We start from the raw sequence: 16,818 nt of genomic DNA, 5'->3' as shown, positions 1-16,818 counted from the left end.
TGACAGCTGAATAGCCCAACCTTTCAATGGTGATTCTCTCTCTCTCTCTCTCTCTCTCTCTCTCTCTCTCCCTCCCTCCCTCCCCTCCCCTCCCCTCCCCTCTCCTCTTCCATTATCACTACCTATCTCTAGTTCCACTACCATTACTAACTGGTTATATACCAAAATGTGGCATCATTATTCTTGCAGATGTTACTGGAATAAGCTTCTGAACTTATATAAGGAAATAGGTGTAGCAGCAGCACACACTCATGTGGGATTTTTGGAAGTTTTGCAGTGACATGTCCACCCCTGGCTTAACACTGTCAGCCATGTAAACAAAAAACTTGAGGGGTTGCTTTTGACTGCAACAGAGTCTCATATTTCTGCTGTATTTGGTGCTGCAATTGGGAGATAGAGATAACAAGTCGTAGTAAGGCAGGCTAAGGTGAGCTTCTTGTGTGTCCAGAAAATATGGAAAATTCTGAAGTAAGTACTAGGTGTTCTGTGCCTCTTTGAACACCAACATCATGTAACTACAGAAATGGAGAATTTAAATATCAAGGATTATAGACTGGTATCATTTTCATGTGAAGCTAGCATGGAAAAAAGAGAACGTATGTAAGAGTTTGACACAAAGTCAGAAAAATAGAAACAATCAGTTTTGTGCAGATCAGAACCTAGAGGCATTTGCTTGTGTGTTTTTACTGCAGAATACTTCTCTGGTAGTTCTAATGGTCTACAGTTCCCCTCTACAAAACTTTCAGCTATTTATGAGAAATCTAGATGCATATCTGACAGGCAAGGAGAAACAGTTTGCATGAGGGGCGTCCAGTAAGTAATGCAACACAATTTTTTATTCTGAAAGCAAGTTGGTTTTAGTTAGCATTCCAATATAACACATTATTCCCCACTATTTTGGCTATAGAACCCTATTTGCAACATATTTATGTTCAGTGTGATGGTTTATACCACCTTACTGGGAGGGCCTGTATGAAGCTTTGTGAGCTCCTCTCAGGTGAGGCCTTGCATTGTCATTGAGAAGTAGTTCATTTGCATTTTCGTGATGACAAACTTGCTGAAGTTGAGTTTGAAGTGATTAACACATCTTTCATCACCTCTGATGTTGTTGTTGTTGTTGTTGTTGTCGTCATGGTTTTCAGTCCTGAGACTGGTTTGATGCAGGTCTCCATGCTACTCTATCCTGTGCAAGCTTCTTCATCTCCCAGTACTTACTGCAACCTACATCCTTCTGAATCTGCTTAGTGTATTCATCTCTTGGTCTCCCTCTACGATTTTTACCTTCCACGTTACCCTCCAATACTAAATTGGTGATCCCTCAATGCCTCAGAACATGTCCTACCAACCGATCCCTTCTAGTCAAGTTGTGCCACAAACTTCTCTTCTCCTCAATCCTATTCAATACCTCCTCATTAGTTATGTGATCTACCCATCTAATCTTCAGCATTCTTCTGTAGCACCACATTTCAAAAGCTTCTATTCTCTTCTTGTCCAAACTATTTATCGTCCATGTTTCACTTCCGTACATGGCTACACTCCATACAAATACTTTCAGAAACGACTTCCTGACACTTAAATCTACACTTGATGTTAACAAATTTCTCTTCTTCAGAAACGCTTTCCTTGCCATTGCCAGTCTACATTTTATATCCTCTCTACTTCGACCATCATCAGTTATTTTGCTCCCCAAATAGCAAAACTCCTTTACTACTTTAAGTGTCTCATTTCCTAATCTAATTCCCTCAGCATCACCTGACTTAATTCGACTACATTCCATTATCCTTGTTTTGCTTTTGTTGATGTTCATCTTATCTCCTCCTTTCAAGGCTCTAACCATTCCAGTCAACTGCTCTTCCAAGTCCTTTGCCGTCTCTGACAGAATTACAATGTCTTCGGCGAACCTCAAAGTTTTTATTTCTTCTCCATGGATTTTAATACCTACACCAAATTTTTCTTTTGTTTCCTTCACTGCTTGCTCAATATACAGATTGAATAACATCGGGGATAGGCTACAACCCTGTCTCACTCCCTTCCCAACCACTGCTTCCCTTTCGTGCCCTTCAAAAATTGTCACCACCTGCCTCGTAACATGCAAGCAATTCTGCACATAAGGTCCTTCGTTGCTCTTCATCTCTCTATCTTCTTATGTTAGGCAGCGAGGAACCCAGTGGGCACACACCTTTGAGTACCCCAATTGGTGTGTGTGTGTGTGTGTGTGTGTGTGTGTGTGTGTGTGTGTGTGTGTGTGTGTCAGCACTGCCAACAGAGGTGTCCAGTTGTGCAGCGAAGCATTTGTTCTTGATCTGTCAATCACCTTGAATGAGAGTGTCTGTGTGTGCCAATATTGCAAGAGTCACAGCTGCGTTCGGCTGGCTGACACACGGTATATTGCACAGGTTTGCATGACCTTGTTCTGATGACTACAGAGCCTCATCCAACAACTCAACATGCTTTTGTTCATTGCCAGGTTTCTGTAGAAATTGTGCAAGTGTCTATGAATACCTGTGATACTATGGGTTTTCACCAAAAGACACTCAGTGACAGCTCTCTTCTTATAATGCACCTCCTTTACAGAAACCAATTTTAAGGCTATGTATAGCACCACCACCTGTCGGAACTTCACAAAACCACAGGGGCTAAAGTAGGAATATTCCACAATGTCCCATAACAAATTCTGCTTCTGCATTTTTTTAGCTGAAACTGGCTGAGAAAAAAAGTGGATTGCATTACTTATTAATTGCTTCCCCCCCCCCCCCCCCCCCCCCCCCCCCCCTCCCTCAATAGTTTGTGAAAATTTTTAATGCAGATTTTTTTAAACAAAGATGCAGACAGGTAAAAGGAACTGGAATTACTGTTGAGTGTTTCAATCTAATTTTGGTAGTTAATTTTCCAACTCCTGTCCACCAAGATAGCAGGACCTTGATTGATAACATATTTATAGACAGTGCTCAGGCTGAATCATTGTCCACCCAGCTGTTAATGGACTGTCTTAGTATAATGGACAGTTAATGAAAGTAAACAACATAGCACATTACAGACATGAGGAATGTTCATAAAAAGTAGTGAGGGTCAATAATGAGAGCAGGATGCAGTGTATTAAGACTAGTTAAAAGAAGTGGTACAGGATGAGTGAGATATGTATAGAAAGAGACGCTAATGTCAAATTCAGTTTGTTCCCTAGTAAATTTGTGTCAATATTTTGAAGTTGCTTTCCTTATCTCATGTAAGAGGAAGAGGGAAATTTACATAAAGGCCAAAGTAAGTTAAGCTTTAACATTACTTGCACACTACAAAAAATACTGTATTATTTTAAGGAATGTCATGAAAATGTCCCAAAGTCCTGGCTGAAACAAATAATCCAGATAGTATGATTAAAATTGTATGAAATGTTTCTGGTATTTCATTTATGGGCATAAGGCCATGCTCCAAGGCATAATTCAATTTTTGACTTCTCTTGCTGGAGATTTCATCGGAGGTGTTAATGACTCAGTAAGCTGTTCCAAACTCAAAATAATCTGAGCAAGCCAAACTGTTTATATGTATCCACACAACAATCAGTTCGTGATGTCATCAGATGGCTGCCTAAGATGCAGAATCATGCTGACATATACATCCCAATGTAGTAATTGTTAGATCTTGCTAAAACCACAGTGTCAGAGAAATGAATTTGTTGATTTCCTGGCCCTAGTGTGTGATCTGCTACTGCTGATGTAGCCATATTGCCCGGGTGACAGCTGTTCTTGTGTTCCTTGAGAGGGATGTTAATGTTTCTTTATGTGGTTCAAGTATACAGTTGGTCACAAAAAGTGCATGGGATTTTATGTACTTCTGCTGTGGCAAACAGTGGGCTTACGTCCTTTTCGGTGTTCAGATATATGCTCACGTTTCTTCTTGGTTGAAACACGATATCAGTGCTGTGTTTTCCGAGTGTTTGCTGGTGCAATCTGTGATAATATTTACAAATGTAAGGGCAACTTTCCCTTTAGCTGGTTCCTTTTTATTAGAAACTTCAGATGTTTTAGAATGCAGCACCATATTTATCTCTTCGTGAGTGTAACTGTTTCTTCTAGAAGCCAATCTTAAATGATCGCGCTTGTCCTTCAAGTACTGTGGTTCACAGATTATTGTAGCCTGGTCTACTACTGTTTTGATCATTCTTCTTTTCTGCTTGGGATGGTAATGGACATTTTTGTGAAGGTATCTATCCATGTGAGACCTAACGCCCTAAACACTGCAAAACGCCTACACCTGCCACTTGCCACAGCAGAAGTATATAAAATCTCATGCACATGTAGGCAAGTGTGCATAGGAAATCAAAAAAGAAGCATTTCCTCTCACCTCAAGAAACACGAGCAATTGCTGTCTGGGTAGTACAGATAAATCGGCAGTAGTAGATCACGCAGTATGACTGGTGAACTAGCAAATTCATGTCTGACACTGTGGTTTTAGCAAGATTTAATAGTTACTATGCTAGGATGTATAGAGAGGCCATAGAAAATTCAAAAGCACAAAAACAGTATAAAGAAAGAGGAGGACTGAAATTAGAAAAGTTGTGTTCCGTATCGCTAAACACAACAAACAGCACCAAATTCTTCCCCTCTACAAGCTCCATAGGGTACATCGGCATGACCCCATGATCTTAGGCAGTGGTCTGATGATGTCCTGAACTGACTATTGTGTAGATATGTATAAACAGTTTGGCTTGCTAAGATTATTTTGAGTCTGTAACAGCTTTCGGAGACGTTAACGCCTCTGATGAAGTTTACAGCAGTGAAAGACAAAATGATAGGCAGATAATTATGCCTTTGATCACAGCGAAAAGCCCATAAATCAAGTATCACAAATACCGGCCATGAAAGCCTACAGTGTATGATTATATGTGATATTGTCAAACAGGAGATAGGACAGTCAGTCAGTGTATAAGATACCAAAATTAAACTAAATGACAATGTTCTGGTGGATAGTTCATAACTTGTGAGTACTTTTAGCAACTACTATCTGAATGTAGCAGCAATAGTGGGATTAAATGGTTGAAGAAGCAAGAAATATATTAAAAATGGCAGTCCACAAAACGTTAAGCAACTAAAGATTGGATTGATGTCTTTTACTGAAATTAATAGAATTATAAAAATTCTGAAAGACAAAAGCTCATATGGTGTTGAAGGAATGTCAAACAGATTTCTGAAAAGTTGCTCAAACTTAAGTAATGTCCTGAGATATGTGTGCAATGCATCACTGGCACAGGGAATTTTTCCAGACCTTAAAATAAGCAATTGTTAAAATTCATTATAAGAAAAGTGATAAGAAAGACTTAAGTATTTATCATCCATTTTTCTTACTGACATCTTTTTCCAAAATATTTGAAAAAGTACTGTACTTACGAGTAGTAAGTAGAAAGTAGAAAGAGTTTGTGGCTCTTAACATGTCACAGTTCGGATTCTAGAAGGATTGTTCAACTGAGAAAGCTATTTATTCATTGACCCAGTAAAAATTACGGGTCTTAAAGAATAAAATATCACCAGTTGGCATTTTTCGTGAACACGTTTGATTATGTAGAACATGTTACACTCTTAGAAAAACTAAAGTTTCATGGAATTGATGGCTTTACCCACAAATGAATTGAATCTTATGTAATAAACAGAACGGTGCCAAGTAATTGAGAAACTGTTGGAAAGGTATAAAATTTTTGTGACTGGGGAGAAATCACAAATGGAGTCCATAGGGTTCAATTTTGGGTCTACTCCTATTACATATGTATGTGAATGACATTCCACTCAACATTCAAAAAGTAGAATTGGCACTTTTGCAGACAATACTAGTGTCATAACAAATCTGATTAGAGAGAAAGCAACAAAGATAACTGTTAATTGTGTTTTACCAAAGAAATGGAGTGGTTCTGTGAAAATATACTCTCTCTTAATTTTGACAAGACACACTATGCTCAGTTGAATGTAACAAATAGAATCATACCAACAATGATAGAGCACATGAACATGATTCAGTAAATAGGGTAGAATGCTCAAAATTTTTGGGTGTATAGTTTTATGTGTGTGTCCTCCTGCCACTTGTGTGTTTGTGACCTTTAATAAATGTGTGATTGGCTCAGAAACGATTTCAATATGCAGTAACAAACATTTTTGAGCATTGGCCCAGTAACATAAAATGTATAAGCAAGTTTTTAAATCTAACCTAAAATCATTTTTTCTGGAGTAAGGCTAAAAAATAATGTGCTCACTAATGTTAACCTAATCACGTGTACGTATCCTGTGTACTGACTCATTCCATATCTTTTCGATAAAAGAATCATTTGATTAATCTTTGGAACATGTAATTAACTAACTAATAAGCTTGTAAAATGGTATCTAGATCCCAACTTCAGTTTACTGTGGTTTTCCAAATAATGAATGCTTGACAACCATGTTCATATATTCCCTCTTACATCCTTGAACTAGACTAAAGCAACATTTACAATGAACTTACTGTTAGTAGGACATAAAACCTCAATAAAAGAAAGTGCTGGGAGTGGAAAACAACAGTTTACCAATATACACACATGAACATCCTGAGAGAGATAATTGATACTGGGTAAATCTGGAACAGTACTTAAAATCTAATAAGATGTCAGTGGATTTCTAGACAGCAGAGCAGAAGACAGTCATAACAGGATGCTGGAGCAGAAAACAGTCACTGTCATGTTGTTTGAGCAAACAGCTGTCGCTGTGATGGTATTTATTCTCTGTGTGGTCTTTCCTGGTTCCCTACTCTTTGATATGTCTGGCATTTCTTTTGGTCTATTTACAGGTTTTTCAGTAAATCTATAGTGGTTGTGCTATTGTCAAATGACTTTCTCGAATAAAACAGAAATAAATATTGTGCTATTTATTATTACTAATAAGCTTTAGTTTCGAGCCTTTTATTTCCTTATATTAGTTGTAGGTATCAGCAAAAATCTCTAATATTCTGTACTTGCTGCAGTAGCATTCTTGTCAGAGAAACCCTGACTAATAGTGCCTGCCTTCTGTGACAGTAAGCTGTAATGCTTCCTCTCAGAAATATGTAATTTCATGTCAAAATGAATAATTTATTGCTTGAGTAACAAGATGCTTGGTCTGATTGCAGAAAAGAGTGGAACTGAAGCTATTCAGGCAAGACAGCAGAAAAAAATGCCTATGGAAGACCAGTCAGCAGATTCCTCCACAAGTGAGAAACAACTCAGTGATATGGCACAAAGCTCTAACGCTACTGTGAATGCAGAATGTGGTGCCTCACAGTTCAACCTTAAAAAGGAATTAATGGAGCCGTCACAGAAGTCAAAGGTTTATTCTACCTTTGATTTGCCTCATACTTTGAAAAATAATGGAAACTTGAAGAACATAATTTTTGCTGTTGATACAAGAGGAAAAACTGTACCTATTAAAGTAACAAATAGACCCAAGAAACTTAACGTAAATAATCATTCATCACTATCTTCAAATGATAGTAAAGCCAGTTCAGATGAACAAGTAGCATCAATGGAGAACTGTGAAGAAGCAAATGCTGAAATGAACACGACTACCACAAATCATGTGCATGAATTCAGATATGAAGCACCACTGCATCATGCATCTCAAAACGACAGTGAGCATTCTCAGCCCACAAGTCCTAAACGTGAAGCACAGAGTTCGTTAACTGAAAACAGTGCAAATATTATTCACATTCTGCCTGAGACATTAATGACTGGTGCCGTGAATGTTGCAACATCAGCATTCAGTACTGCTAAAGCCGTAATAAGCAATCTTCGCACAATTCCTGCAAGGGTGAGTTATTTTAATAAGTTTCATCATTGTTATTCAATCTTTCTCCATTTTTCCAGTCATATTTCATGCAGTTGCTTTGTACCCAACAACAGGTCTAGCTGAATCAATGCATGTAAGTTTTGGGTTAAATAGCATTTTTTGTATGGGTGTAGGTTATACTCAAATATTTTCACTGTGGCTTTTATTGTTATTGAACAGGTGTATAAGACAAATAAATTGTTGCAGCAAACAAAATACAGATGAATTTGATCCTAGATACTTTCACTTCGACAGCTGTCACCAGTTCCACAGGCAAAAGTCTCTGTTAAAACAGCCTTGCAGTCATGATTCTTGCATTCAGTGACTAGCTGTCCCTCTCACTGAAGGGCATAGCAGCATTGGAATAACAAAATCTGAATCTCTTGCAGAGCTTCGTCTACCTCCAATATGTTGTAATTATTAATACCCTCTGAACTAATGGTACTAGGTAGTAATCAAATTATAGTTTGCAGTTTGCTACCATACTTGTTCTTTTCAAGACCTTCAAACAAAAGATGCCATACATGAATAACAAATTAACACAGAATAAAAATCCCTATAGCTTGTTTGTTTATATCAAACCACTATCTCTTATGTTAATGACAAAAAACACTTAGTGAATGTAAATAGCCTACATTAGACAATTTTATCTCTCTGAGACAGTTTTCTGTTGTGTGGTTCATGACACTTGTAACAAGTTCTTCTTTTAACACTAAATGACCGTACTTTAGTTATCTGCAGTGGAAAATATAAAATGCTTTGAAAAAGGCATATGTATACAATACACATAACTAAATGAACTTTAGGAGAACAAACCTAATATTTGCATTTTACAAGACCTTTGGAACACATTGTATTGTTGTACATGGAAACAGTATAACTGTTGGGCCAATAAAATTCCACCTTGTAACAATGAGTATAGAAAGTCAGGTCCCTTCCTCTTCCATACTAATGCCCAGTCATTTGATGAATTTTATTTGCTGTTATTTTAAGGAATTGAAAGGGCAGGAGTGAAGACTATTGTAATGGTCTGTTTATGTTTATGATTAATTTTCTCATTAGCTGTAATCGCTGGCTGTTATTTATCTCACCCTCTTTTTTTTATTTGCTTTTGACCTCAGTTGGATAGCTGTACAGACTACTACTCTGAATACTGCAGTGTAGATTATTGCTGGAAGTTGTTACTGAGAACAGTATGAAATTCTTCGAGAAAAATATGAAGAGCTTCTTAAGAGGCATTTTCCTTATATTATTTGAGAACAATACAGTCAAAATACATCTTTCCTTCTCTATCCTACTCTGTTTAGGTAGGATACAGTTCAGGATCATCACACTGGCCGTTAATGCAGAGACTAGTGGAACAAACAGGCATTCGTGGAGTGAGCTGCTAACAAAAAACAAGCCCAGAGCATGGTAAAGTCATCCTAAGTGTATACAAACAGTTCAGGTAGCAATCTGAATCAAAACGTAAAACAGGCAAGGCCAAAACTCCTCTGATCAGTGGCGCATACTTCTGACGTCAATGAACTAGCAAGAGACTGCCTCACAAGTATCGAGGTGTAGTATTTACCAGCACACTTGCATCAGTGGATGGGTTCACATGATATGTCTGTGGATGTGGCGCTCCCCTTGTAGGAGCAAGCTGCAGCTGGAGTATGACCCGTCCTCCATGTTGGTACTCAAGGTGGGTGAGGATTTAGAATCGCTATCAGATATTAAACTGTCCCCCCTTTTAATGGCCGTGCCTATACCAACTTCATTGAGGAATGGGGTGGAAGAGGGGGGGGGGGGGGTGCCAGAATCCCCACCGAAGACTAGAAGACTACCGTGGTTGTTCCTCGATGTGATCAGCTGGGCCAGGTGCTGACACTGTCTGTGGGCATCACAGCTTGATCGATGAGTTCTGGGCTACAGCTAGCTCCTGACTGCAGGGAAGCAGATGCCAGCTGTGTAGGAGATGGCTTGCATGGGCAGCACAGTTGGAAAACACTTCTCGTCCATCATTTGTGTGGTGAGTGGGTTGCTGGTGTTGGTGGGAGCCAAAATTGGCTAGGGGGAAGAAGTAGTTCCACATCCATTGCTTCCCATCATTGGTCATTGTTGACGCCCTGTTGACGCCAAAAATGAGGATGGAGGTTGTAGTGGTAGTAGACAGGCTGTTGGCTGGGCATGTCTTGGGTGTGGTAGCTTGGATCCACTCAGGAATCTAGCTGAAAGTACGAGCAATGAGGGAATCCATGCGGTTATAAGGCAATGTGGTATGTGTGTGGACCTGCTGCATCATGCATAACAGGTAGAAGAGAATGCAGGTTCTGTACCTGTGTAAAATTTTGGCTCAGCTACATCCATTTATGAGTGTGAACTGGTAGGCGGTGAGGAAGCTGATGAGTGCTTCCCTGGAGTTGGCTCTCATAGGTATTTTGCACACCTGTGTTTTGAAGGTCCTGACCATCTGCTCGATTTCTGAATTGGACGTTGAATAGAAAGGGGTGACAGTTAGGTGCTCAGTGTCATTACATTGATAAAAATCCTGAAACACAATGCCGTGAACTGAGTACCTTCTAATTGCAAGTATGATGGATGTGGCACAGATGGTAGCTGCTGTTGTGGTAGCAGCCATCCGTGCAACAAGGGTAAGTTAGAGGGAACATTGACAACTAGCAACCACATTGCTTCTCAGAAGGATCTGGTGAAATAAAAATGCACTCTTGACAGGGACGGTCAGGGTGTGGCCATGGGTTGAAATACTGGGATGGGGCCGATTGAGTTTGGGTGCAGGCGTGGCAGTTCCAGGCGGTGTATTTATCACAGTGTCAGTACTAGACTAGTACATGTGACGCCGTGCTATTGCCCTCCTTTTGCATGTTCACCATGCCTCTTTCTCTGGTTTTGAATAATTTCTCAGTGCTGCATTTAATATTTTAAATACAAATGCAAGGGATATGGTGCCATCAATATACAAGGGCAAGTCAAAAATTATCTACACTTTTCATTCAACCATTTATAAGCATGAAGCTCGGGGTATACAATGCACATCATTTTTCTACGTATTCTCCCTCCTTCTCCCAGCAGTCAACAAGCTTACATATTCCTTCCAAATAAAAGGTTTTTGATTGTTCGTGAAGCCACTTTAGTACCGCATTTTGCACGTCCATACCTGAGGCAAATCAGCGACCATTCAAAGCATCCTTGAGTGGCCCAAACAAGTGAAAGTCACTTGGAGCAAGGTAGGCCTGTAGGGAGGGTATTCCAATACCTCTAATTTCAGCTTGTTCATGGTTTCAGTAGTGTGACGGGCTGTGTGCGGCTGTGCATTGTCATGTGCAACAACACCTTCATCAACAGAAAACCTCGGCATTTGGTGCGAATTGCTGGCTTCAGCTTTTCCAACAATTCACTATACCCTACACTGTTGATAGTCGTTCCCTCTTCCATGAACTCTGCCAGCACAGGCCCATGTGAGTCCCAAAACATGGTTAACATAAACTTTCCTGTGGATGGCCCCGTCTTGAAATTTTTCCTCGTCGGTGATCCAGGGTGTTTTCACTGCAGACACTGGCCCTTTGACTCAGGCTCGTAGTGATGCAACCATGTTTCATCGCCGGTGACAATTCTGCTCAAAAGTGCACCACCTTCATTGTTGAAGCGAGTGAGTAAGCATTGACAAACCCTAACACGGGTGAGCTTATGGCCGTCGGTAAGCTTTCTTGGTACCCACCGTGCACAGACCTTATGGAAACCGAGCTCGTTGTGGTTGATGTTATGGGTGGAGCCATGGCTGATGTTCAAAGCAGATGCTACCTCATTGATAGTGATTCGCCAGAACCATCTCTCGAGCTGGCTGAATGTTGTCATCTGTAGTGTAGGTTGATGGCCGCCCCTCCTCCTCTTCGTGTGTTACAATTGTTCGTCCACTTTTAAACTTCTCGATCCACAAAAACACAGTACTGCCACAGTATGATCAGACAATTGTTCATTCACAGGAGAAGTCACCCATATAACAGGGTATGGGCCCTCATACAAGGGTGAGAATTTCTTAGTTTTTCCTTTCTTGGCCACAGGATTTCGAAGTAGAACTGGGTCTCCTGGTGTGTAGTAGGGAAGCATAGTCCATTTTTTGCTACACGCTGTAGTTGCTTCTGAGTAGCTCTGGAATTATTTTGTTTAACCTGTTTCTAAATAGGTTTAAGGCAGTGGGCCAGCCCCTTCACTTCAGACATATCAACACCGGGTGGTACCTTATAAAGTTTGAATGGAGAGTTCATAAGGTTTCCATAAACTACCTTGTAGGGTATGTACCCAGTTGATTTGTGCATATGAGTATTGTATGCTGAAGCAACGTGCTGGTATCAGTCTGAGTGTGGTTTGTTCTAGTAGTAGGACAGCATTTGAACAGTTTTCTTTCAGACACGTTCTAGGTGAGCACTGTCAGCTTTCGATTGAAAAGGTATGGTCCACTATTTTTTGATCTGCAACAATTAGCATACATGTATGAACAAGGCAGCCATAAAATTAGTTCCTTGATCAGTCGAGATAGTGTCAGGACTTTGTATGGCAGAGGTAAATGATTGGCAAATGTATGTGCATCAGTTTATGCAGTCATGTCTGCAAATGGTACTAGAATTGTGTATCTGGAAAAGTGATTATTGATGGATAAGATGCATTTGTTATTCTGTGTGCTTTTTTATAGGCCAGCAATATCCAGAGCAACATTTTGAAATGGTCTAGTAGCTTCCGGGAGATCCTTGGTGGGGGTGCTCTTTGAGCACAAGCCAAGCAGTTGTTTATATATTTCCAAAAATGGTCTGTCTACCATTCCACCAGAAGTAGGAAGCTACCCTAGCATTTTTGGCACGTTGTGGAATGTCTGCAAACTGTCATGACATTGTGCCCCGATGCTCTGTTGTTCGTTAGGTATCACTACCGTATTATGCTATGGGGTCTCGTGGTGTAAGATACCATATTCTGTAACAAAAGAGAAACATACTGGGGACTTTCTACATCTCTTTCCTGTGTTTCTTTTAGTTCTTCTATTAAAAGATCATTTGCCAGAACAACCCTAACTTTACAACTTGATGCATCAGTGTTCTGGTGTAAACAGCCTGGCTTGTAGCATACATCATAGTCATATTCTGATAATTTCAGTGCCCACCAAGTTAAGCCACTACTGGGGTTCTTTAAGGTTCTTTAAGTTCAACATTCACACAAGAGCAATGTGGTCAGTGACCACAGTAAATTTTCACTCACAAAAATAGCATTTGAAATACTTTACTGCAAAATCAAGGGATAATGACTCATTTTCAGTAGCACTATAATGTATCTGTGCTGAGTTCATCTGCCTGGAAGCATAACCACTAGGTCTATCTTCACCATTATTCTTGACAAACAACAATTCCAGTAGCACCATCTGAAGTGTCCATGGAAAGAAGAAAGGTTTCTCAAAATCTGGATAGACCAACAAAGGTAAACCTGTCAAAACACTTAATTTTTCTCATCTCTGCATCACACTTCTATGTCTACACAAACACTGCACCTTTCTTCAACTGTTTCATTAATGGTTTAGCAACCATGGCATAATCCTTCCCAAAATGACAGTAATAATTAGCAATACCAAGAAAAGAATGTAGCCCCCTGACCATGCAGGAATCACATGGCACTCGAGCTGAAAACTTCCATGTAAGCCAAGGAATATGTGCCTATCTTGACTGAGGCATGGGTCTCCAAGCAACAGATTACTGGCCAGCTAGCCATTGCTGAGGCTGGGTGGTGCCCATGGGAAGAACCCCCCAATATTTAGTTTGCAGAAATAAATAAAATGAAAATAAAAAAAAATAAAAAAATTCCTCTTAATCTTTCCACTTAATCTGACTGCTTACATCAAACAGTAGGTTTTCTCTAAATATATTTATTGTGTTAGTGTTATTAGTAACTCATATGTGGATTCCATGTAGTGTTAAGGCATTTTGTGGAAAATAAACACTGCCACAGACATGTCTGCACACTGCATCGCCAGTGATTTATAAGGCAAGCTGTGAAGGATTGGCATAAATTTGGGAGACATCCTGTGGTTGCTTCTTGTGATGTACTGGGATAGACAGTGTGGGGAATCGCTTACTGGATATTTAATTTATGGAGCTATGAAGGAGGGAAGTGCACAAACACAATCCAGAGAGGGGGGGGGGGATGTAGCTCTCACACCCATGGATATGCAACAGGGTGGAGGGGGGGGGGGGGGTCGGGGGAGATGACTTACTCTGGAATGTAAATTTGAGTAAAATCATGAGGTGGACTTGTTTAAGAACTGAAGGGAACTCACTCATTGAATTCTTATAATGGCATCAAACACAGTGTGGCTGTAATCGCGAAATGTTTACATAGAACCTCCCTATGCTGTTTTTAGGTTATCCGTTCTCCTCTCGAAGTGGGTTTTTGCAATGATGATGGTCAGCTGGTATCAGATTTTACAATGTATTACCAGGGATCATATTGTTGTAGTGATAGTAGCCTTCTGTCCAAAACTGATTTGCTGCAGCTTTGCCCTTGCGTGCGCCCACACGCACGCACACACACACACACACACACACACACACACACACACACACGCTTAAAAGCTTCCATTCTTTTATCTTCAGTACTGTTTACTATGTATTTTTCACTTACACATGAGACTTCAGTCCAAAAAATTACTCTCAGAGGAGATTACCTTAACTTAAATTTGTATAATAATAAGACCTTCCTGAAGGATAAGCAGTGTCATGGCCCCCTTTACTTGTCACAGAAAGAAAATAAAGTCAGGAAATTTTTGTTGGCATTACATTTTGAGGGAGTGCAAAAAAATTAAATATCTACGTATACATGCATACTTAACAAGTGACCTTATAGTATGTCACTTCCCCCTTTTCCCATTCCTGTTGCATATGTTTTCTGTGTGGAAAACTTCAGAGTTCAGATCATGTACAGCGTAGTCATCCATATCCTAGTGCCCATAAAACAGTATAAATTGCTGAATTCATAGACAACAGGAAATCAAGACCATAAACTGTTAATTTGAGAACCTTCTGTTGGCAGGTGACAGTGACTGGATATGTTCACAGTATTAAATAATTAATATTTTTGTGTATAATGTATTAAGGGAAATTTAATTATTACTTATGCTTTGAATTTTCATATAGACTGCGAACAATGCATCCTGGGAAGCAGGGGCACCACCTCATTCTTCAGATACTGGCCTCACCACTTCACAGTGCATGGCAACACTTACTGAAATGGGCTTCACCAACAAGGAACTAAATCTTTCACTATTGAATCGCTGTGATAATGATATTGCCCGAGTAATAGGCGTGCTTCTCTCATATGGTGAGGAGAACAACAGTATAGATTAAAACTTGAGTTTTTTTTTTTAAAGAGTTATTGAATTGTTTGTAAGTATAGCTTTGACTTCGTTTATGTATGGGAGTAAATAGTTATGGCTAAGTATAGTAAGACGTGTGTAAACATGTATGTTTCAAACTTTGAAACTTTCTCGAAGTGAAAATTATTGTATATGCCATGTTCCCTTTAAAACAGAATATTTACTTCTAATGTAAATCATATGTAGTGGTGGTTTCTTTGCCCTCTCTGATGATCTTTGATGTGTATTTAAACTTGTATATTGATTGGTAGTGTAGCAACACACAAAATAATATCAGAAATATTTCCTTCTCCTTCTGATATCCCTGTGTTACTGCAGTTCATTTGTTTTTGCCTCTATGTGTAGTCAATATTTACAGGAAAGAAATGTATTAAACAATGTGTATCAAGTAGTTTGTATGTGAGGATATATCATTTCTCTTCAAGTGGAAGAGCCAAGCAGTGGATAGATTTGTAAAAGGCCCATAAAATGCTCAGCTTTTGGACAAAGCCCTTCTTCAGAGAGAGCAGCTTTATTTTCTTCCAGTGTTACAGCCAGACTGATATCTTCTAAGTGTTAATTTCCATTTGAACTTGTGCCTGTGTGCTTCTCACCCATTGCTGGTTTTATTTTCTGCTCTTTGTAAAGAATCAAGTTAGTTACAATCATTACTGCCAGAGTGGACATAATTTCATAGGAAAAATTTATCTTCCGTACTGTTGATTATAACAGTTTATATGACTGGAATGAAAGCTGCAACAAATGTTACAGTTAATTTTTAATATTTTGTGCTTGCCTACAGGTCAATAAAATGTCTTTTATCATCTCTCTGTAAGACCAGGAGGGAAAGGAAGGTGTAATATATGGAAGATATTTTCAAAGAAAAACGTTATGATCTTATTCATGTATTTGTAGATGGTGCGCAGTACTTCTGATTGTATGTTATGCAAATGTCATCAGCATTTGAAAATGTTATGATTAAGGTTGGTTGTGTAGCTATTAATAATTTTTTGTGGATTTTTTGGTTATCTATTGAAATTTGTGATGATCTGACTTTTAATAGTTGAGATTCTGTGATAATTCTTGATCACTTTTCTTGTCATAGTGGTAGTTTGTAGTTTATAACAGCTGGACCGTAGGTACATTATCATAATGCTTTCTGTAAATTAAATGGTCGTAACTGAAGTAAATATGAAAAATTCAGACATCAAATTCTCTGTCTATTGTTTTATTAATACAATGAAGTATTCTAAATAGTCCAATTAGAGCTATTAACGCTATGGTAGGACAATTCCAGTTGTAGTAGACATATTTCCAACAGTTAGTAGTTATTGCAACTAATAATCATATCCTTTACTTAGAATGAAACCATTTCATTTGCATATTATAATTTAACAGTATTGCAATTCAAATTGACATACAATTTGCCATCCTTCTGCAATATACATGTGGATTAGTGGCAGCATACATAGTTTTAGCAAATAGTTTAACACTCTGCAGGTATCAGTACCAATTCCGAGAAACACAACGTGTAGAGTAACTTTTACTTACAAATTATCAATGTATGTGAATTGTAGTATGAATTAAATTGTATCATTAGATAGTATAATGTAG

At 39.0% G+C, this 16,818-nt stretch overlaps 1 protein-coding gene across 3 annotated transcripts in view; it reads left to right on the top strand.

The window, feature by feature from the left end:
- LOC124612434 overlaps window positions 1-16,416 on the top strand; it is a 152,267-nt gene extending 135,851 nt beyond the window's left edge. For 2 of the 3 annotated variants that reach the window (XM_047140642.1, XM_047140643.1), the window contains exons 12-13: window positions 7,120-7,796; window positions 14,987-16,416. In XM_047140642.1, coding sequence (XP_046996598.1) covers window positions 7,120-7,796; window positions 14,987-15,196 — 887 coding nt within the window. In that variant the 3' untranslated portion in view covers window positions 15,197-16,416. The remainder of the gene's footprint in view (window positions 1-7,119; window positions 7,797-14,986) is intronic. The other variant, XM_047140644.1, reaches the window with a different exon arrangement.
- The last annotated feature ends 402 nt before the right edge of the window (window positions 16,417-16,818 follow it).

This window comes from Schistocerca americana, chromosome 4 (assembly GCF_021461395.2).
Source record: "Schistocerca americana isolate TAMUIC-IGC-003095 chromosome 4, iqSchAmer2.1, whole genome shotgun sequence".
In the NCBI taxonomy this organism is placed as follows: Eukaryota; Metazoa; Arthropoda; class Insecta; order Orthoptera; family Acrididae; genus Schistocerca; species Schistocerca americana.
Note: the sequence above shows the minus strand (reverse complement) of the source record. Positions and strands in the feature narration are given on the sequence as shown.